A 23190-nucleotide genomic window follows, 5' to 3' on the forward strand; every position below is an offset into this window, starting at 1 on the left:
GCCATGGAGCCAGGCGTGCTGGAGACAGAGCGAAGCGGTTCCGGGGAATCGTGGGGCGCTGCAGCACTAGACTGGTGAGTCTGCACCGAGGGGCCCAGCGGGCAGATGGCCTACGCCCGACTCTTGAAGGCAGAGCTGGTGGGGCTGTGCAGAGAGAGGGGCTTGCCTGTGCAGAAAGCAACCAAGGCCCAGCTGATTGCCCAGCTAGAAGAGAAAGACCAGCCACAGGGCCAGGATCTTGTCCCCAGGGGAAGCAGCCAGACCCCCCCTGAGAGTGTGTCAGGCTCAGAGAGGGGGAGGAGTGCTGGAACTCACCGGAGAGATGAGACAGCTTCCCCCAGGAGGCCTGCAAGCTGCAGCCCATCTAGTGCAGGGGCCAGCCAAGCAGAGCTGCGGCAGCTGGAGATCCAGCTGCGGATCAGGGAATTGGAAGTAGAGGACCGAGAGAAGGACCGCCAGGACCGAGAGAAGGAGCGCCAAGATCGAGAAAGGGACCGCCAAGATCGAGAGAGGCAGCGACAGCATGAGCTGGCCATGGCAAAGCGGAGACCCGGCGGGCACCAGCTGCGCCAAGTGAGGATGGGGGCCAGGGTCCCGGGACTGCCAGACGCTTGGAGAGGCTCGTGGTGGCCCAATTGAAGGACGTGGGCGACATAGACGGGTTCCTCAGCTCCTTTGAGAGGGCCTGTGGACTGCAACGGGTCCCCCCAGCTGACTGGCTGCAGGAGCTCATCCCCGCACTGAACCAGGAGGCGGCCGGAGTGCTCAGTCAGCTGGAGGACCTACAGCCAGGGGATTACAACCGAGTCAAGGAGGCCCTGCTGCACAAGTTCGGGCTGACCCCCGAGATGTACAGGAAGAGGTTCCGGGGGGTGCAGAAGGAGCCACGGGAGACCTATGTGGATCTGGCCTCCCGCCTGGCGCAATACTGCCGCAAGTGGGTGTCTGGAGTCGGAGCCCAGACCGCAGAGGAGCTGCTCAAGCTGTTCATGATGGAGCAGTTTTATGAAGTGTGCCCACCCAAACTGAGGCTGTGGCTCAAGGACCGAAGACCAGAGAACCCCCAGGAGGCTGGGAGGCTGGCGGATGAGTTCACGGAGAGCCGGTCCGGGTGTGAACAGGAGTCCCGGAGAGAAAAGGAACCGCGCAGAGACCGGATCTCGGCTGAGCGACGGAGGGAGTCAACTACGGGGCGAGACCAAGGAACAGGTCGTCTGTGCCCCAGAGAACCAGCCAGGCCCTGGACAGAGACAGCCCAAAGCCTAACTTGCCATCGCTGTGGGCAAAGAGGCCACAAGAGGGCTCAGTGCACCAGGTCCCAGGACCGGGGACTTTCCAGGGTTAACTGGCTGGGGCGGGGGGAAGGGCAGGCTGCCCCAGAGGCAGGGGCTGGCAGGCAAACCTCAGCTCAGAGAGAGGGGAAGGATGCTCAGTGCACCTCCCCTGGGAGGTCTGATTCTCAGGAGGCGGATTTCTCCGTGTACTGGGTGGGGGCAGGACGGCCCCTGCGGAGCGAGTGCCTCATACCCCTGGAGGTGGATGGTAGGAAGGTGACGGGCTTCTGGGACACGGGGGCGGAGGTGACTCTGGCCCGATCCGACATAGTGGCCCCAGAGCGGATACTACCCCACACCCAGCTGACTCTGAAGGGCGTAGATGGGTCCCCGTTTAAGGTGCCTGTAGCCCGGGTGCATCTGAAATGGGGGGCGAAGGAAGGCCTCAAGGAAGTGGGGGTGCACCCGCACTTGCCCACCGAGGTGCTGATGGGGAATGACCTAGAGGAGTGGCCCCATGAATCCCAGCGGGCTCTAGTCACTACCCGGAGCCAGAGCCAGCGGGGGGCTGACAACGTGGATCCAGGGAAGGACTCCTGGCAGCGTCCCCAGGGTCCCATCCCAGTGGACACGGGGTCCAGCCAGGCTGGGACTCCGGACCTAGGCAAAGGTGGGGGACAGGTCCCGATCCCTGCCTCAGCAGCTGAATTCCAGGCTGAGGTGCAGGCAGACCCCTCCTTGCAGAGGCTGAGGGACCAGGCTGGCCTCCGTGCAGCTCAGCCCCGGGGGAGAGGTGGCCAGGAGAGATTCCTGTGGGAGCGTGGACTCCTGTTCCGTGAATGGCTTCCCCCCAGGAAGGTGAGGGCATGGGGGGTCCAGCGGCAGCTGGTCGTCCCCCGAAAGTATCGCCTCAAGCTGCTGTATTTGGCCCACGACGTCCCCGTTGGGGGCCACCGGGGGATCCGGAGCACCCGGCTGAGGCTGCTAAAACACTTCTATGGGCCGGGAATCTTTACAGCCGTGCAGCGGTACTGCCGGTCCTGTGACTCCTGCCAGAGGGGCGGGAAGGCCCAAGAAAGTAGAAAAGCGGCTTGGGGATCTCTACCCCAGATAGACCCTCTGGGTTTGCTGAGACAGTTATGGGAGGGGAAGGCTTCCCTGGATGAAGCGTCGGGGATGGAAGCCGCCCTGGCTGTCCAGAGAAGGCTCGCTGGGCTCATGGCCCCGGCCCGAGAGACCCCGGCCAGAGATCAAGGCCAGCGGAAGGGTGGGTGTGACCCCCGAGGACAGGCCTGTGCCGGTCGCCCTGGAGCGGGGCGGCGAGTGGACAGAGGGAAGCCAGCTCATGTGGGGCCTCACCACAGCCGGCCCGAGTGAAGGGGAGCACCCATGTCCCCAGGTCGGGTTCCCACGCAGAGGACCCGAACTTCCCTAGGTCACGAGCGGAGTGACCCTGCTCAGTTCGCTCTCGGAGGGGGGAGAACTGTGACGTAGTGGGGGTACCTGGCTGGTTTCTATGCTGCTGGCTCTGGGGTAACCCCCACTGGCTGCCGTGGGTACCACGACCCAGCAAAACAGGATGAGTCACTATGCAAACCAGTGGCCAGACACCCCCCATGGAGAGGAACAAAGGAAGGTGGAGGCTGCCCTGGCTGGGGGGCAGGGCTGGAAGAGGGTTAGTGAGTTGCTGGCTGGAAGCATGGAGGAGACAGCCTAGGGAAAGGGGCTGGAGTTTAGGGGCCCAGTCTCCCCCATCTCAAGGGGGCCTGAGGCATCCTAGCCCAGCTCTGTGACCAGATTACATCTGTGCTGTGCTGTATCCTGGAGAGGCAATAAACTTCCTCTATTCCACCGGCTCATGCAGTCTGTTTGTGCCATTTCGGGGTGCAGGAGACGAGGGAACCCCATCGCGCCGTCATACTCTGTACCATCACTGACCGTGGCCAGAACCAGCCATGTCTGAGAAAGGTGTAGGTACTCCGTATCTGCCTATGGCTGGGTTATTTGTTCCTCATTCTAGGTCTCATCTTCATCTCAAATTAGAGATAGCCTTAGACTTTGATGCATTAGCTTCAATATCCTTTCCAGAATTGTTACTAACAATAAAAATGTTGGGAAGGACATTAAAACTCATTCTTCAAGGCTTAACGGTAACCCCCAACCAAGAAACAAACCACAGAGGCAGAATACAGGAAGTCTCTGAATGCTATCTGTATTAGCTTGTTATACAACTATCTGGAGCAAGGCCAGCAGGCCTCTTTCTAACTGGACTTCCTATGTCCCTGTCTACACATAGGAATTGTAAGTGTAACATGTTCACCTCAGCCAGTTAACAATTGCCCATAACCCCCAGCTGTGACTGTCTGGCTCCTCACAGCCAAGAAAAAACTAAGCAGATTCCTGCCTCCCCCCCAACTCTTGCAGGTTCTACAAGTTTATCTACCCTGCAGTTACAAATGCCTTATCACATCTCACTTGCTGCTTTTCCCTCCGGCACTTGCTCTGCCTTGGATGTCTGTAGAAGGGCGCCCTATACATTTAGAACAGTGCGCCAGGGAATGTGTTGAAGCAAAAGCATAACTGGGCTCAAAAAAGAGGGCTATGGCACATTGGCTCTGACTGGGTGTGCAGGCTCCGGGGTGGGGCTGGAGATGAGGGGCTCAGGTGCAGGAGGGGCTCTAAGGCCGGGGAGTGGGACGCGGCCTTGGGCTGTGGGTGCAGGAGGAGCTCAAGATGAGCCACAGGGTTCAGGCTCGGGCTTACCTGGGTGGCTCCCTGCTGGGAATGGTGAGGAGGGGCCCTTTTCCCCCCACTGCAGACATCTCCCCCCACTGTAGCCCTGAGCTCCTGCGTGGGCACTTAGGGGAAACAGCTCATGACGGAAGGGCAGGCGGGCTCTCCTACTGGAACAATTCACACAGCACAAACCTGCTCCAGCTGGACTTTGCTTTCCACTCGCTATTATGGCATCATTTAGAAGTCAGCCTGAAGACTAGTCCAGGGATCTCTAGTAGTTGCACAAGGGGGCAGAGCAGAGCGAGAACCTGCACTAGGGGACACTGCTCTTTCCATCTGTCCACTCCCACTAAATCTGTTCCCCACCCCTTCCAGCTCCTTCCTCCCCACTTTAATCTGTAAAAGCCTCTCCTACACGGGGGACCTAGTAAAAGTGTTCTCCTTACCAAAAAAAGCAGAGAAGGAAACAAAGGCGGCAGCGTCAAATGTTATGCAGTTCGTCCATCACGTACAAGAAGCCGTGTCAGTTAAAGCTATGTCCCTGACAAAGACTTGGCGACGCTTTTTAATCAACCTAGCTACATTATTACAGGTTGCGAAAAATTCAGTCTCCTGACCACCACAGCAAAGCCACCTAGCCCTGGTCCTGATATGGCTAGGTCAATGGAAGAACTCTCCCCTCAACAGAGCTACTGCCACTTGGAGAAGTGGATTAATGACAGCAATGCCTCCCCCGTTGTCACTGGGAAATACACCCTCCTCAATATCTTATTGGCAAGGTCTAAAGTTCTAGATCAGGCATGTCCAAAGTCCGGCCCGCGGGCCAATTGTGGCCCGTGTTCCGGTTTAATACGGCCCCACAGGTAATTTGGCAATATTTATCTTTTATGGCCCCCAACTAATCCATATGTATTGAGATGAATACATTGTAAAATCTCAGTTAATGTCAGTTGGTCTAAATCAGTTATAAATATATTTGGACACAACATGTATACTTGGTGTTATGTTCCTGTTCATATTTTTTGAACTTAAAAGTTGACAGACAACCTTTATTACCAATAATATGTAATGTACTTTACAATGTTCCTGACATATATTTCAGCTTCTTGGATTTTTTTTTCATCTGGCCTTCAGATATGAAAGGCAGAGTGATTTAACACCTGTTTATATTTGTCATCCATATGACGAAATGAAAAGTATGCTGTTTGCAATAAACTTTGCATAAAATAGTTAATTTGCATTTAATTTTAATGGTTCAAAGAATGTCAGGCAAAATGGTCGGCCCTCACGCATGTTCACTTCATCAAATCTGGCCCTCTTTGAAAAAAGTTTGGACACCCCTGTTCTAGATGCAGACACCTCTGCCCACTTGAGGTAATGAGGACAGCGCTTAAGGGAGAATGCAGCAGCTGTGGCTGAGCTTGAGAAAATGAAGACTTGAGCCACACCCATCCTTCCTCCTTCCCCCAACCTCCAGACAGCCGGCTGTCTAAAGAGCAGAGGTGCAGCACAGCAAAACACAAAGTCCTCAGTCAGCTGTGTAGGATCCTTCTAGTCAGGAGATTGGAAAAACTGCAGGGTGTCCTAGAAGTGCACGGTCACCATTACTGTGCCCTGAATTCAAAGCCCTGAAAGATACTCTGGTTCACTTTAGAAGAGAATAGCATCAATCCCCAGGGGTGTTCCAAACAAAACTTAATCCAGGAAATTGCACTTCTCTTCCTAATTCCCTCCGCACTGTCCCTGGGATACAGGTGCTTCAAACTGCTGTGCAGTGTTTAGCAGCCACACATATACTGCAGGGTGAGACGTTTTGTATGCAAGGCTTGAAAAGTGGACCAGACACACAATAAGCCAAGGCTCATGCAAAGATGGCTCCCAACCCCCAATGGTAAGAGAAGTCCAGTCCTGTATCTCATCTACTGGAACGGAGAGGGCTGCTGGGACTCCTGGCACCCTGCTTCTGGCCCCGGCAGAGAGATTGTATGTCCTTTCCTCTAGGTCTCTAACAATCCTCCACCAACTGGAAGAAATAAAACTCTTCCCCCTCAGCCCCTAAAGCTCTCCTGCCTGCTGGAGAGGGTTCTCTGATACATTACCTCACAGCTACTTGACTGTGGAAGCTGATACTCTCAGCACATGGAGGGCCGCAACTTAAGTGTGGTTGCAAATGTACATGCAAATTTAAGCAAATAACTTTTCACACTGATGGGCATGAATACAAAGATGAAGACAAGACTACACAACACTCAGGCCCCATTTAAGTCAGCTCTGCCGATATTAATACAATGCAATATTTACCCGAGTTCCACCCATATGTCAGCCCTTTAATGAGCAATGGCAGTCCAGGCATTGAACTACTAAATGCATCTCAACAGACCATTCTACTGACTCGCCAGTGGAAGCCATTTTCAAAGGATCCCAAACTGCACCGCCGGCCGCGAACAGGTCACAGGCCACACGTGGCCCACAGGCTGCTTGATGAGTAGCCCTGCATTACCTGTTTCATGCATCCTCTAGCTCAGGAGCAGGCAAAATACAGCCTGCGGGGCAGATCCCGCCTGCCAAGCTGCCAGATCTAGCCTGAGGGAGCATCAGCCAGGCTCCCTGCTGTCCCCTTCCCTCCATGCTGCTCTAAGCTGCTCGCAGAACAGTTTGAGTGTGGTTTCTGGCCAAAGGGAGCTGCCTGTTGGCAGGACAGGCAGCACACAAAGTACCCTTTCCCCTTTGGTTGAGCCACACATGGCCCCTGCCAGTTGCTCGGAGCTCCCCATGGGGGCACGGAAGGCAGACAGCCTGGCTGAGGAACCTGCTGGCCCGCACTGCTGGCTCAGAGCTTCCCAGGTAAGTGCCTCCCAACCACAGCCTTCCTCTGGCACCCCAGCCCATCTCTCCCCCAAACCCCATGTAACCCAAAACCCTCTGCCCCATACCCCCTCCAATGCCCCTCCTCTAGGTCGCAAACCCCTCCCAGACATTGCACCGCACTCCACTACCGCTAGTTAATCCAAATCCCTGCATTCCTGCCCCAGGTCACAACCCCGTCAGACCTGCACCCCCCCTCTCCAGGCCAGAATCCTCTCCTACACTCATACCCCCTCCTAGACCCCGCACTTCCTCCTTCATCCCAATCTCTTACCCATAGCTCCCTTCTGCACCATACCTCCATCCCATAGCCCGCACCTCCTCCATTAGTATCATGGAAGAGTGCAGCCCTCAACCACTTAAATTCTTGGAGTGGCCCCATCAAAAATTATTGCCCACCCCTGCTCTAATCCCAAAGCACTAGTGCACACTCCTCCTGAGGCTGTTCACAGCTTTCGCAAGCAACAACAAATTGATATGGCCCCTATTAGCTTCACTGCTGGCTCAAGATTCAAGGATCGCAGTGAAACTGACTAAACACAAACCTGCACTGTTTCTGCTAGACAAGCACCAGAAAACACTGGAGCAACTTGTTTGCAGATTCAGGGAAAAAAATGAATAATAGAAGAAGACAGTTAGTCTGTTTTTAACGGAACTTTACATTCTACAGCAGTGATTTTCAACCTCTCTCATTTGTGGACCTAAAATATTTCAAACGAAGGTGCAGGCCCCCTGGAAATCTCAGATAAACTGTGCAGAACCACCGTTTCATGGTAACTACCACCTTTTCCAGACCCCTTGGACAGTCTGTGCCCAGACTCATGTTGAAAACTACTGTTCTACAGAAATTCAGGTCCCACTACTCACCTTGGAAAGTTCCCTGCAGTTAAATGGGTATTTTGAGATCTATCTGTATGCACACACATTTGTATGTTGGAAAATACTTTTGAATAGATATAAAGCTTTTTAAACACACACAATTTCTGACCTGTCCCACATTTCTCTCCTCTCAAATGACACGAATTTCACAAATGTCCCATCCCTCATTGTGAAACAAATAAAATCATGAGTTTCCTGAAACCAGCTTTGACATCACATGGCAACTGGCCTAAGGCGGGAGGCACAAGAGAAATCACCCATCTTCTGACAACAGAGATGGCTCACAAGTCACTAGCATCAAAACCCTAACCCTTATTCTGCTGCCTGAAATCAGAATATGAATAAGCAGGTCTGGTGATCGGCTGAACCCTGCTGCTGCCCTGAGACGTGGCTCCCAGATACTGCTACTCCTTCCACTCCTCCTTTGGTTATTCACAAATACAGCAAGACCCTGCAGAATAGGTGTGTGTGTGGAGTCCAGTGGCTCAATGACATTTCCATGCTCTCTCTGTGGATTCTGGAGCGACTAAGTCCAAAGCATGATTCATAGACTTTAAGGTCAGAAGGGGCCATTTTGATCATCTAGTCTGACCCCCTGCACAGTGCAGGCCACAGAATCTCACCCACCCACTGCTAGAATAATCCTCTCACCTATATCTCAGATATTGAAGTCCTCAAAACGATGGTTCAAAGACCCCAAGATGCAGAGAATCCTCCTGCTAGTGACCCATGCCCCATGCTACAGAGGAAGGCGAAAAACCTCCAGGGCCTCTGCCAATCTGCCCTGGAGGAAAATTCCTTCCCGACCCCAAATATGGCGATCAGCTAAACCCTGAGCATGTGGGCTAGACTCACGAGCCAGACACCCAGAAAAAAGTTGCGCATACTCAGAGCATGTCGGGCCAAGTAGGGATAGCAGTAGTATGACACTTTTCCCTGGCAGGTAGCAATCAATTATGTCTGTCCTCTTCAAAGGCTTGGAAAGCTCTCAGCCTTATATGCTGCAATGCTCATCTATTTAAAGCAGTCTTCTCAAGATCATCTGGCTTTATTGCACCTAAGTGTGTGCTGCTGTGGATACCCTCTATGCAGTGTTTCCTGGGGCAGCCTTGATTCCAATGTCCTTGTGAAATTTTCTATGGGAGAACTTGTTTTGGGAAGGTGATGTTCAGGCATCCTAATGCTATTTCCAACCCAGCATAGTTGGGCTTTTATCAGCAATGGAGCGATGCTTATGGCATTTGACTTTTGGAGAACCTCCAGGCTGGTATTCCTGCCCTTCCAGCGGATCCTCAAAATGTTGTGTAGAGATCAAATGTGAAAGGCCCTTTGTATGGTGCCCAGGTCTCACAGCCACTGAGGAGAGATACACATTTCCTAAAGGCTACTCAGAAGAGATTCAGAAGTCTTAGGAATTGAGAAACATCCCTCTTCCTGCCAAAGCATACACTGCAAAGAGAAACACTATTTTAAGAGCTGCTTTTGAAATCTTTCTGAGAGTGGATTGTCTGAAAACATGCTGCCATGTAGCGCCAAGTCTGTAGTGGGGAGAATCCTTCGCCTTGTGTTCTGGACTAATGTGGATTCTGGAATCTGTATCACAGGCCAGACATCACAAAGGCAGAATGTGTGGTTTTCAGTTCACATAAGGCACAAGGAGCAGGTAGAAAGTAGTAACAAGATCATCTCATTCCTTCCCTAGGCCTTTTCACAAGCCATCAGCAGACCCATGAGGTGCAAGGAGATTACACTAGGGATATTAAAATGTGTTAATTAAAGTAAATGTGTAACCACTGAAAATTTCAGCAGTTACACCTGGGGTGTGCAGTCAGCTCCCTGGGAGCTGGTGCACGGGGAGCCGTAGAGCAGGATAACCACACCCACCCACCGATATACACCCTTACTCTGGAGTAAGGATGTCCAGGGGAAGTTAAATTGGTGTAGCACCATAGTGATATTATTATACTGGTAAATTCCTCTAGGTATCTCACCTAGACCTCAGTGGTCCCCAGAAACAAACACACACACACACACACACACACACACACACGTGTGCACCCTTGCTTTTCAGATCTTCATGTCTCATAGGTGTATGGTAAAATTTTCACACCATGACCACTCTTTATGGCTGACCTTAAACAACGTTTCCTCAGCTCTCGCCCCCTAACACCCCTATTTTACTTATGGTACATCGATGACATTTTCATCATATGGACCCACGGAAAAGAGACTCAAAGAATTCCACAAAGATTTCAACAACTTCCACCCCACTATCAATCACCTATAGGCTCTTTACAGAGCATTCCTAAAACTGAAATACCCACCTGGAGAAGTGAAAAAACCAACTGACAGAGCCAAAAAAGTCCCCAGACATGAACTACTTCAAGACAGACCCCAAAGAGAAAACAACAGAACTCCTCTTGCTGTTACCTCCAGTCCACAACTCAGACCCCTCCAGTGCATTATACACAATCTACAACCCATCTTGGAAAACGATCCCTCACTCTAAGAGGCCTTCGGAGAAAAACCTATTCTTGCTTACAGACAACCTCCTAACCTGAAACATATTCTTTCTGATAACCACACCACACCATAAACCTCCAGGAACCCAGCCCCGCAACCAAAAGAGATGCCAACTCTATCCACATATGTACACTGACGAATTCATCACTGGAGCAAACAACATAAGCCACAAAATCAAAGGGCCATTTGACCGTACATCCAGTAATCTGATCTATGCCACCAAATGCCAGCCATGCCCCACTCCTATATATATTGGACAAACTGGACGGTTTCTGCGGGAAACTCTACGGAAATACGATTTCTGTCCATTAAGGAAATATACAGAAGCCTGTTGGTGAGCATTTCAACTTGCCTAATCACAGTCTGACAGACCTGCAAGTGGCTGTCTTGTCACACACCAGCTCTACAAGCCAAATACAGTAAAACTCCATTAGTCCGGCATCCAATGCTCCGGGACTCCTGATGGTCCGGCAGCATCAGGAACCCGGAAGTGCTGGGGCAGCAGGACAGGCTTCCCCCATTCAGCTGCTGCTGAAACTGACCAGCAGCTGAATCGGGGAAGCCGGGAGCAGAGCAGCTGGGGTGCTGCCGGGTTGGTCTCGTAGCGCTGCCCCTCGGGGCTGCGGGACCAACCCGGCAGGACCCCAGCTGCTCTGCCCCAGGGGTCTCCGAGTCAGCCGCTGCTGAAACAGAACAGCGGCTGATTCCAGGAAGCCCGGGGCAGAGCTGCTCTGCCCCGGGCTTCCTGGAATCAGCCGCTGATTTGTTTCAGCAGCGGCTGACTCGGGGACCCCTGGGGCAGAGCAGCTGGGGTCCTGCCGGGTTGATCCCGCAGCACCGTCCTTTGGCGCTGCGGGACCCGGCAGCACTCCAGCTGATCTGCCCCAAGCGTCCCCAAGAGCAGCTGGGGTACTGCTGGGTTGGTCCCGCAGCCCCGAGGGGCAGCGCTACAGGACCAACCGGGCAGTACCCCAGCTGCTCTGTCCCAGGCGTCCCCAAGAGCAGCTGGAGTGCTGCTGGGTTGGTGCCGTAGCGCCGCCCCTCAGTGCTACGGGACCAACCCGGCTGCGCCCCAACTGCTCTATTGCAGGCATCCCCGATTCAGCTGCTGCTGAAACTGACCAGCAGCGGCTGAATCAGGGACACCTGGGGCAGAACCAGACTATCATAAGGGGGGGGCTTTGAGGGGCCTGGGGTGGCATCCCCTCCCACCCCACTCCAGACCCCTCATAGCCCCCCCTTCTGATAGTCTGGCATATCTGATAATCCGGCACCCCCTGGGTCCTAAAGGTGCCGGATTATCGGAAGTTTACTGTACAGAGAGAAACCCTGGAATCCCAGTTCATCCACAAATTCAATTCACATGCTAATGGACTCAATCGTGATATGGGCTGGTGGGGACTCTACCTATTTAATAACCACTGAAGGTGGTAACAGCTCCCAGAGTGGTATCGTGCCGGTTTTAGGAATCTAGCTAATGATGCTCCGTCTCTCTCTCACTCACACTTTTTCTCTCTCTCCCCTCTCCTATTTATTTCGAGTTTTCATATCCCTAACTCATAACTCCGGTCATCTGAAGAAGTGGGCTGTGCCCACGGAAGCTCATACCACATGTTTCGTTAGTCTATAAAGTGCTACCAGACCATTTGTTGGTTTTTCATTAATAAAGGCACCAGCCTTGGCAGAAAAAGATGGCTGCTGCTCACTCAAATATAGCATATCTGACTAAGCCAGGCACCACATCTTGTGGTTTCAAGCACAGGAAGCAACCGTCACTCACAGGCCTACAACTAACGGAAGAAACTGTAGCAATGCAATATGTCTCCAACAAAGCTTAACACCAACATCCACCTCATGCAGCTCAGCAAACGGAAAGCACCAGCTTTTATCATCTTGGTGGAGTCTGCATGGAACGGCATTTTCACAGCCTAGCAGCAACTAGGGATGTTAAAACACATGTATTCGTGTAACCATGTATCCACTGAAAACTCACAAGCAAGGGGAGGGGGACGGTGGGAGCCAGTGCTCGCAGGGAACAGGCTTTTAAGCTGGCTTCCCATGAGCACTGGCTCCTGCCTCCCCTGCACCTGCTGCTGCCTTTGTGTGAGGCAGCAGCGGCGGCGGAAGGGGCTGCTCCACAGAAACTGGCCCCCCACATGCAGCAGCTCCCGCCTCCTCCCTGCTGCCTCTGATACAGGGGCTGTGTGTTACTGAGAGGGTTAACCTCACTGGTCAACCGTGTATTCAGCTACATGTTCACATCCCTAGCAGTAACACGCTTAAAAATGCCATTTCTTACCCTGCTCCAGATTCTCCAGACACTGACGCAAACTAAGCATCTTCCAGACAGCTACGAAGAACAGGATGATTCATGGTCCCTAGTAAAAGAAAAAAGCTTTTCCCCTCTAGATTGCAAGTGACTACTGATTTTGGATTGGATATGAACAAAGGTTTCCTCGCGCATGTTGAGTGGCCTATGTCAAATGTGTGTCAAACTTATTCCTGATAGAACTACTCTCAAACATCTACAACACTACACCACCATCACCGTTGGTATTCTCTGGCTCTCAGACTGGTAGTCCGGGGAGAGGGGGTTGGAGCGCTGAATGGCTGATGGAGATTTACACCCTGGCCAGCCCTCCATGAGTGGTCCCTTCACTGAGTCATATTTGGAAGGCAATATGGGGAAGCCTGCACCACCAGCTTTCCAGCTCAGGATAATACAGGACTTCAAGGGTATGTCTACACAGCAACTAGACAGCCACAGCTGGCACATCCTAGCCAACTCCAGCTCATTGGCTCAAGCTGGAACTCAGGATCTAGGAAGTGCAGGGTGGGTGGGTCCTAGAGTCCAGGTTCCCACCTGAACTAAGAAATCTACACAGCAATGAAAAAGTCCCACAGTCTGAGACCCATAAGTCTGAGTCAGGTGGTACAGAACATAAAACCAGCCATACTAAGTCAGATCAAAGGTCCATCTAGTGCAGTGTCCTGTCTTGACAGTCACCAATGCCAGGTGCTTCAAAGAGAATAGGCAATCTCTAAGTGACATCTTCTGTCTCCCATTCCCAGCATCCAGCAAACAGATGTCAGGGAACCATCCCTGCCCATCCTGGCTAACAGTCATTGATGGACCTACCCTCCAGGTTCTTATCAATTCTTTTTAGTACCTGTTATAGTCTTGGCAAAGGCTGACTGAGCTGTATGAAGAAATACTTCCTTTTGTTTGTTTTAAACCTGCAGCCTATTAGTTTCATATGATGTTATGAAGAGTAAATAACACTTCCTAATTGTCTTTCTTCACACTAGTCATGATTTTATAGACCTTTATCATACTCCCCCGTGATCTCTCTTCAAAATTGAAAAGTCCCAGTCTTAGTAATCTGTCCTTACATGGAAGTCGTTCCATACCCCCTAATCATTCTGTATCCCATTTTGGTACCTTTTCCAATTCCAAAACAACTATTTTTTTGGGGGGGGGGGACCAGATCTGCATGTAGTATTCAAGATATAGGAGTACCACAGATTTCTACAGAGGCAATAGGATATGTTCTAGCTTATCCATTTCCTAACAATCCCTACATTCTGTTTGCTGTTTTGACTGCTGTTGCACAAGCAGTAGATGTTTTCAGAGAACTATCCCCAGTGATTCCAAGATCTCTTTTTTGAATAGTATCAGCCTCTGCTACATCTACACGGTGTAGACATATCCTAATCCTCCAATGCTGCTAAATCAGACACCTTGCATCTATGTTAGCAGTGGATCATCGAACTATCCCCAGATACAGAGGCCCAATTCATGTTTACAGTATTTATAGATGGCCCGTAGTATTTTAATTAACAAGATTCTGAACTGACACTGCTGTGCTTAGGGCAATGTTTTAGTCTTCCATCACATGCTCTCCGGATTCAAGAGAGAATCCACAGGTAACAGCTAAAAATTTTACAACTAATATGAGAGAGACAGAAAGACAAGTTGTCACGTTACTGGATTTTGAGGGGAGCAGCCAGATCACTGCTGCACCCATGGGGGAGGGGGGGTGTTGATCCCAAAAGTGGTACAAAGGGGGCCATGTGAGGTGTCAAACAAAAGCTTACTTTCTACAGGTTCTATATTTGCTCTTCATATATCTGTGTAATGTATGTGTGTTGAGTTATGAATATGTACTCTGTATGGAGACTGGAAGTTTCTCTGAAGGTGGTTAAGTAATGGGCCAGGAATGTTTGCCTATGGACATGCTAATGAGCAAGTCTCCAGGGAACAATGGACCTCTGGAGGCCAAAGACACACCTGGCCACGTGACTCTAGCCAGCTTGGAAGAAACCAGGAAGGAGGTATAAATAGGCCATGTGGCGACTCCATCTTGGTCTCCAGATCTGCTCTTGACCTCAGATGCAGCCTCGCAGGGATTCACGAGCCGGGAAGAACTGTGGACCCATCCTGGCATAGGATGTGCACCAAGGACTTTTAAGCCAGCAGCTATAACATTTTTGCTGCAAGCCTGCATCAAGAACTGGGAGATTTGATGCATGTAATGTATGATACTTTAACAACCTTACTCTCATGCTTTTCTTTCTTGTAGTAATAAACCTTTAGATTGTAGATTCTAAAGGATTGGCTCAGCGTGATTTGTGGGTAAGATCCAGAGTGTAAATTGATCTGGGATCTGTGGCTGATTTCTTGGAACCGGACAGCACTTGTTTGGGGTAGGTGAACTGGGTTCTAAGACCCCCTCACCTGTGTAAGAGGCCCGGGGCCATCTGGGGCACGGATATTGCTGGGGTGTCGGAGGGGTTTTGCTCGTGAGGCTTCAGGCAGGCAGCTGAAGCGCTCTGTGGGACTGGTTTGTGGCCTGTTTGGGAAGGTCTCCAGTCTGGGGGCTAGAGAGAGCCCCGAATTTGAGCAATTCGCCCTGAGCGGACGCCCTCAGCTGTGCCCAGACCCGGCCCAGTCCGTCATACAAGTCACACCCTCAGACAGGAATATGGAGCAGAAAGTCTCCAATGATGACCAAGGTTAATGAGAGACAAGAAAAAGTTCAAAGCAAGTTCAGCTTTTACAAAATGAAGGTACTGCTGAGTGAGAAAAAGAACAGATATACAGAGGAATGAGGGAAAAGTGCAAACAATATAAAAGGAAAAAGGATCTTTATGCCATACTTCCACTGAAGTACTGGAAAGAATCAGCACAGCTCTCCAGTTCTCACTGCATAGTGGGAAGAGAGAAATGCTTCACTCAGAACAGACAGTAAAGTTATGCCTACACTAAGAAGAGATGTATTTTACTACACACTAGCACAGGGCTACTCAACTTTGGAAGCCCCGGGGGCCACAGTGATACTCACAGCACATGCGGAGGGCTGCAACTTAAATGTGATTGCATATACATGCAAATATCTATGCAAATAGCTTCTTTCACACAATGCCCCAGTGCTCCCAGAACCTCCTTCCTGGGGGCTGGAAACGCCGACACCCTGTACCCATCTGTTTCGGCCAGCCCGTCCGCTTGCGTCTTTCAATGCTCACCCTGCCAGGGAGACGTCTTGCCGCTGTGGAGCATGTTCCCATGGAGGCCACGTTCAAAGGATCCCACCCACAGGCTGTGTGTTGAGCCCTGCGTAAACCCAAACTGCACTGAGAGCCGCAAACAAATGGGCTACAGGCCACATGCGGCCCGCGTATTGAGTAGCCCTGTACTAGCATATTAATGAAGATACATTGTTTCCTAGTGTAAACAAGAACGAACATTGCTGTTCTCCTGGCTGAAGGGTTTCGTGTTCATTCTGTATGTGATCTAGCAATGGGGGGAATCTGTGGGGGAGCTGCGCTCCTACCCAGCTACCCACATTCTGCTTTGGAGTCGTAGAGGGGGAAGAGTTCAACCAAACGTAACTCACGAGTTCTGTAAGTTCACCACAGGTAGCTCAGGACTCCCTAATCAAAAAATGCTGAGTGAGAAAATGTGAAACAGCTTCTGTGCTGACTGCTAATTAACGAATTAATTGTTAAATCTAATTAACTATTCAATTGTTAAATCAAATACTGTTAGTGTCAAGAGGGATTACTTGATCCCAAGCTTTAAACCCTGGACTTGACAGGAGTCACTGTATTACCACAACCTGCATTCACCCCACTATCCAGCTCCCAAGACAACACCCTCTGGAAAGTAAACAGAGAAACAACAGCTAGAAGCAGCCACCTCCCTTTCCTTACCACAGGCATGCCACTCCCTGGAATCAGAACAGGCACAATTCTTGACAGGTGACCTCACTTTTCTACTGAATGCTCAACTGCAATCCAGGAAGATCACTACACCAGAGTCCTGGTTCATAAACAAGACCAAAGTGACCATTCTTACTCAGACGAACAGTAGACCAGCATGCTTTGCCCCCTGAGAATCCATCTGTCCCCCATGCCTTACGGCTGTGTCCTAACTAGGACAGAACTATGTTCTCAACCCAAACCTCACTTAAAACCTAGAGAAGACAACACGGTTTGTAGTTTGCAACTAAATTAGCAGGTCAAGTTAAAGGCAATATGAAAGTCTACTCCTTTAACTTGACCTGCTAACTGGCTGTTCTTCACTAGGATCCTAGCATTGATAATACACCTTTTTTCCTTCTAGCAAAGTTAAGATTTAAAACTTGCAAAACAGACTCTCTCCCCTCTATGATTTCAAGGACATCAGATGCATAAAGGATGAAAGTATTTAGCGAGGTGTAAGCAAGACACAGCCCTATCACCAAAACAGTTTACTCCATGATGATCTATTCTAGAAAAACATTACAGCAAGGTCCCTGAGTTCTGCGCTCTGGTGCCACACAGTGACAATTGCAATATGACTTAATTTAAGAATTTGAGGTTGTAAGTGAATTAAGTATGAAACTGAGTAGTGCACAATTAATTCAGTAGAGTCCATGTTATTCATTTTGACACTCAATTATATTCATTGTACACTATCCCCACATTTTCAATGTAATTCCAATTTTACAACAATGCGTAAGTGTTGAATTTTGACACTGGATTGGTACAGAGATGGCTTTGGCAGGCCATTCGAGATAGAAACATCCAGCAACTGTGGCTACTAGAGCAGTGAGGACTGGATACTAAAACAAAACCACCCTTCCTCAAGTGGTTTTACTATATAGAGAAGGTAATCTGTTCAGTGCAAGGAGAAAGAATCTACAGGCTCCCTCCACACTAGCTGATTCCCATTTGCAACTTCTGATATATCTTCCAACGTACCCAAGCAGCAACACACCATAGCACAAAGCAGACAATCACATTACCATCTGAAGTAGACTTACTCCAACCAGGGCTGGCCACAATCTCCATCAGAGTAACAGCATACTAGGTGGCTAGCAGGAATGTCTTAGGATACACGGTTAAACAGTTAACCAATGAGCCCGGGTCTGTTGGTTAACCTTCAGGGTAGCACGCAAGGCTTCCCATCTCCACGTTGCTGCCTCTGTACTGGAGACAGCAGACCGGGGGGAGGTGGCTCTACAGGAGCCGATGCTCGCAGGAAACCAGCTTGAAGCTGGCTCCCCACATGCATCAGACCCTGGGAGTTGCCTTCCTTCCCTGCCTGTACATGTGTAATTGCTGAAAATTTAATTTCAGCGGTTACATGTTTACAAAAAACCCTACTTTTTTACATCCCTGGCATGGGCATTATAGCCTGTGTGCGCAAAGAATTCTCCCATGGCCATCTCACAATACATCCGCTATGTCTGCTCTACCTTCTGTACTCTGCTGGTCGGTTTCAAGCTCAAGCAGATCTGTCTGTAACTGAACATTTGTATTTCTGCATAATCACTAGTCAGCTTTCCTTCAGCGTATTTGACTGACACCCCCCCTGTAGCCAATCATTATGATGCCATTGCACTCCGGGGGGTCACCTGAGGGACAGGTTCTGCTGTTGTCAGCACAGCTCCCCTCGTTTTAAGGTTGCCGTACACCTCCATTTAAGATCCTGCTTTTAGCTGCTCATAACTCTGCCAAACTAACGGCTTGGCCTGAATATTTCCATTCCGAGTGTTTGCCGCAAGATGATCTTTTTGGAAAGCTTCAGCCAAAATGGTTCAGATGTTTCTGAAAGCAAGTCCAGGAAGAAATAGATTGCTTTGCAATGTTTAACAAAACTTGCGACCTCGTCTTCCGGAAGTTCTAATCACCCCGTGTGGGACTCTTTCAAATATGAGGAGGGGAAGCTGGGCAGAGAGATTAGGAATGGAAGTTGGGTGCAAGGAGGAAAATGGCTGGAAGCTAGAAAAGTGGAGAGAGGCAGATCACACAAGGAACCAGAAGGGGCAAATTGGGAACGGCTGGGCAGAGACTGGCATGAGAAACCAGAAAAGTGGACACCGGTACTGACTGGGTAGGAAGGGAAAATGGGACTCAGAGGAGCAGCCACAAAACTGATGCTATGGCACAGAACTCAAGCTCTGCTGATTCCAAAGCACTCTAAAAATCCTCCTTTTATTATGGCTTATAAAATTGATTTATTACTACAATAATTTAGGGTGAAACTCGCATAGTGAGCTGGCATTCTGCTTTGTAGATCAGCTGGTATTTCTATCTGCTCACTCTCCTCTGAGCTATATCAAATCCCATAGATAGTGGAGCTTGAAAGCCTTTGACAAGGTCCCTCACCAAAGGCTCTTGTGTAAATTAGGCTGTCATGGGATAAGAGGGAAGGTTCTTTCATGGACTGAGAACTGGTTAAAAGACAGGAAACAAAGGGTAGGAATAAATGGTAAATTTTCAGAATGGAGAGGGGTAACTAGTGGTGTTCCCCAAGGGTCAGTTCTAGGACCAATCCTGTTCAACTTATTCATAAACGATCTAGAGAAAGGGGTAAGTAGTGATGTGGCAAAGTTTGCAGATGATACTAAACTGTTCAAGATAGTCAAGACCAGAGCAGACTGGGAAGAATTTCAAAAAGATCTCACCAAACTGAGTGATTGGGCAACAAAATGGCAAATTAAATTTAATGTGGATAAATGTAAAGTAATGCACATTGGAAAAAATAACCCTAACTATACATACAATATGATGGGGGCTAATTTAGCTACAACTAATCAGGAAAGATCTTGGAGTTATCGTGGCTAGTTCTCTGAAAACATCCACCCAGTGTTCAGCGGCAATCAAAAAAGCAAATAGGATATTAGGAATTATTAAAAAAGGGATAGAAAATAAGATGAAGAATGGTGTGGAGAGGGTGAATAAAGAAAAGTTATTTACTTGTTCCCATAGTATAAGAACTAGAGGGCACCAAATGAAATTAATGGGTAGCAGGTTTACAACTAATAAAACAAAGTTCTTCTTCACACAGTGCAAAGTCAACCTGTGGAACTCCTTGCCAGAGGAGGCTGTGAAGGCTAGGACTATAACAGAGTTTAAAAAAGACCTAGATAAATTCATGGAGGTTAGGTCCATAAAAGGCTATTAACCAGGGGGTAAGGAATGGTGCCTCTGGCCTCTGTTTGTCAAAGGCTGGAGAAGGATGGCAGGAGACAAATTGCTTGACCATTGTCTTCGGTCCACCCCCTTTGGGTCACTGGCACTGGCCACTGTCGGCAGACAGGATACTGGGCTAGATGGATCATTGGTCTGACCCAGTCTGGCCGTTCTTATGTTCTTGAGGACCACACCAGGTGCCCCAGAGGGAGGAAATGCAACAGAGAATCCTCACGGGATCCCTTCCATCGCCCATTCCCAGACAAACAGAAGCCAGGGACACCATCTCTACACTACGCAGCTTTTTAAAGACAAGGCTGTGTCGACAAAGCCCTGTCTCAAAGCCAGTGTGTGTGTGAACACTCTTAGTACTTTTCCTGACAAAACACTTCTAACCTCCAATGACCAGGCTTTGCTCCGTCAGCAGGAGTGTTCACGTACTTGCCAGGGCAAAACTTTGTCATTCACTGAGGAAAGGGGGAGATGATTGCTGTTAAACACCTGTGAATGACAAAAGTTGTGTCAAACAAGTGCAAGTGTAGCTACAATGTAAAAGGGAGTAATCCAGCTCTCCTGACACAATTATTCTACATCTCAAAGCAGGGGGTGGAAGAGCCCATATAATCATAAAAAGCAAAAAAAAAAAAGTAAAGACTGAGGATGTACCTACACTACACAGCTTTTTGCGACAGGGCTGTGTCGACTCAGCCTTGTTGCTAAAAGTCGGCACACACCAATGCCAATGAGGGGAGGGGAGAATGGGCTTAAGCACCCATGAACAAGTTTTGTGGAGCAACGTGCAAGTGCAGACACAGCCTAAGAAAAGCTATTAAAGCAACTATGTCCATTTGTGCTTCCAACCCAGACCCATTTTCCTTCAAAGGCCAGTTCAGAACTGTTCTCTATTTTCTCCTGAGCAATAGTCCAAATTTACGAGTCATCCTTTGGCACCTTGAAGACTAGCAAATGTATTTGGATATAAGCTTTCATGAGTTGGAGCCCACTTTGACAGATGCATGGGCTCCAGCCCACAAAAGCTGTTAGTCTCTCAGGGGAATGTGGTGAAACCTATGCAAATTGGAACTCCTTTCAGAGGGATAGCTGTGTTGATCTGTTTCAGCAAAAACAAGGTGTCCTGTGGCACCTTAAAGACTATTTCATAGACTAAAAGTCTTATTAACAAATGGTTTCTGATATGCAGTCTTCTTTCGCCTTAAGAAAAGAGGCAGCTTGGTTTTAGTTTTAATTCTTAAAAATGAGATTGTACATAATTCAAAAAACATAAAAAGCAAATTGTATTTTTTTTTAAATTCCAGTTTAAATATTCTCCAATGGTTAGCGAGGGAAGGGAGTTTGGTTTTATTTGCATTCTTGAAGCTGTGTTCCTTTTATTCTCTCCATACTAAACCATAGTTCACAATTTCTTCTTATATCCTTCATAATCGTATAGATCATTCCCCCTCCTTGTGGCTACACACCCACACTGAACTACAGATAGGGATGTTAAAAAGCGGGTAATTAGGTAATTCTGTAATCACTGAAAATCTCAGCAGTTACATGCACCTGCAGTGCCTACCACCCCACTCCTGGGGAGGCGGCTCCCGCCCCCGTGCTGCCACCTTTCTATCAGAGGCAGCAGCAGTGCAGGATGATAGCAGGCTCCTGCCTGCAGTCCAGGAGTGGGGTGGGAGCCTCCATGTTACTGTGAATATGATTAACAGTTTAAATGGTTATACTTTTACATTCCTAACTACAGGCACTTCATTTTTCCTCAGACGAATGCCTCTAGTCCCTCAATCATTCTGACTGCTCTTCTCTGAATCACCTCCAACTTGGCTCCATCCTTCTACAGACACAGCAGATTCTTAGCCAGAACAAGCCTCTAATCCAGTGATGGGCAACCAAGGCTAGTGAATGGGCCGCATGAGCGGCCCTACATCCCAGTAGGACACAAGATTGTCATAACCAAGACAATCTCCTGGGATAAGCTAGTTTTGCTCACTGTGCCTGAGTACCTAGAATTTGCGGGCTGTACCGACTGAACCGAAGCAGCGCTGTGATTGGATACAAAGAGAGTGCACGGCTCTCGCAGTCAAAGTTGTGTGCAATCAGCACACGCCTCACTTCCTGTGCACTGACTTTGTGTGTGTGTCATGTGAGTAATACAGACAGGAAAGCAAGGGAATCTGGCAACCCTGCACATGGGCAAGAGAAAACACAATGTCTTGTGGACTCCACACACAACTCTGATGGGCCTCAGGTGGTCCATGGACTGCAGGCTGCCAATACCAGTTCTTTGCATCCCGCAGCAGCCAGGGCCTCAGAGAAAAAGAAATCTCCTCACGCGCTCTTTGCCTCAGAGACTTAAAACAGACACTAACGATTAAACGTCCCACAAACGTTTCAAGTGACTCCAGCTGGAAGCATTGCAGCGCCCGCCCAAGGCCCGTCCCTTCGCTTCCTGCCCAAGGGTGCAGAGCGGGGGCTGAGCAGCGCCCTGTGCGGCACCGCCCGCTCCCCTCGGCGGGGCTCCCCGGGCTGCGGGGCGTTTCCTTCGCGGCCTGAGCTCGCCACACGGAGCGGCCCGCGCCCGGCGGAGTCCCGGCTCAGCGAGGGGCCCGCGCTAAGCTCTGCCCGGGGGGGCGGGGAGAGCCCGGGGGGGGGTGTCCCGGCTCACGGCCCCGGGGGGGGGGGCTCGAGGACCCGGGGGGGGCGGGGAGAGCCCGGGGGGGGGGGGGTGTCCCGGCTCACGGCCCGGGGGGGGGGCTCGAGGACCCGGGGGGGGCGGGGCGGACCGGGGGGCGGGGGTGTCCCGGCTCGCGGCCCGGGGGGGGGGGGTGTCCCGGCTCACGGCCCCGGGGGGGGGGGCTCGAGGACCCGGGGGGGGCGGGGCGGACCGGGAGGGGGGGTGTCCCGGCCCGGGGGGGCTCCGCGCGGCGGCCCCTCCCCCACTCACGAATTTCTTGGACTTCCCGGGGTCCGCGGGCCCCGCCTCCTCCGGGCTCTTCCCCTTCTTCTTGTCGCGGCCGCCGCGCGCCGGGCCCCCGCCGCCCTCCATGGCGCCGCCGGCTCCTCAGGCCCCGCCGCCCAACCGCCCCGCGCAGGCCCCGCCCGCCTCATTCCGCATGCAGCCGCTCATTAGCCTGTCAATGAGCGCCCGAATATTCATGAGGCGCCGCTTCCGCTTCCGGCCTGGGCGGCGCGCCGCTTCCGCCGCCGCAGCGCCCCCTGCCGGCGGGAGCCCCCACCGCCCCCGGCCTGCGCTGCCCCGCCGCTCGAGAGCCAGTGCCTGGCCGCGGGGCACGTGGACCCTCCCCCCGGCTCCCGCGGGGCACGTGGACCCTCCCCCCGGCTCCCGCAGGGCACGTGGATCCTCCCCCTCCCCGGGCTCCCGCAGGGCACGTGGATCCTCCCCCTCCCCCTCCCCGGGCTCCCGCAGGGCACGTGGACC

The 23190-nt window shown here is 50.8% G+C and overlaps 1 protein-coding gene across 1 annotated transcript in view; it reads right to left on the reverse strand.

Annotated features, from left to right (window-relative positions):
* DIAPH1 (diaphanous related formin 1) overlaps positions 1-22854 on the reverse strand; it is a 109101-nt gene extending 86247 nt beyond the window's left edge. Inside the window, exon 1 of the mRNA XM_089769607.1 lies at positions 22696-22854. Coding sequence (XP_089625733.1) covers positions 22696-22797 — 102 coding nt within the window. The 5' untranslated portion in view covers positions 22798-22854. The remainder of the gene's footprint in view (positions 1-22695) is intronic.
* Positions 22855-23190: the final 336 nt, after the last annotated feature.

This window comes from Pelodiscus sinensis, chromosome 16, assembly GCF_052426305.1.
Source record: "Pelodiscus sinensis isolate ZL-2025 chromosome 16, ASM5242630v1, whole genome shotgun sequence".
Lineage (NCBI taxonomy): Eukaryota > Metazoa > Chordata > Testudines > Trionychidae > Pelodiscus > Pelodiscus sinensis.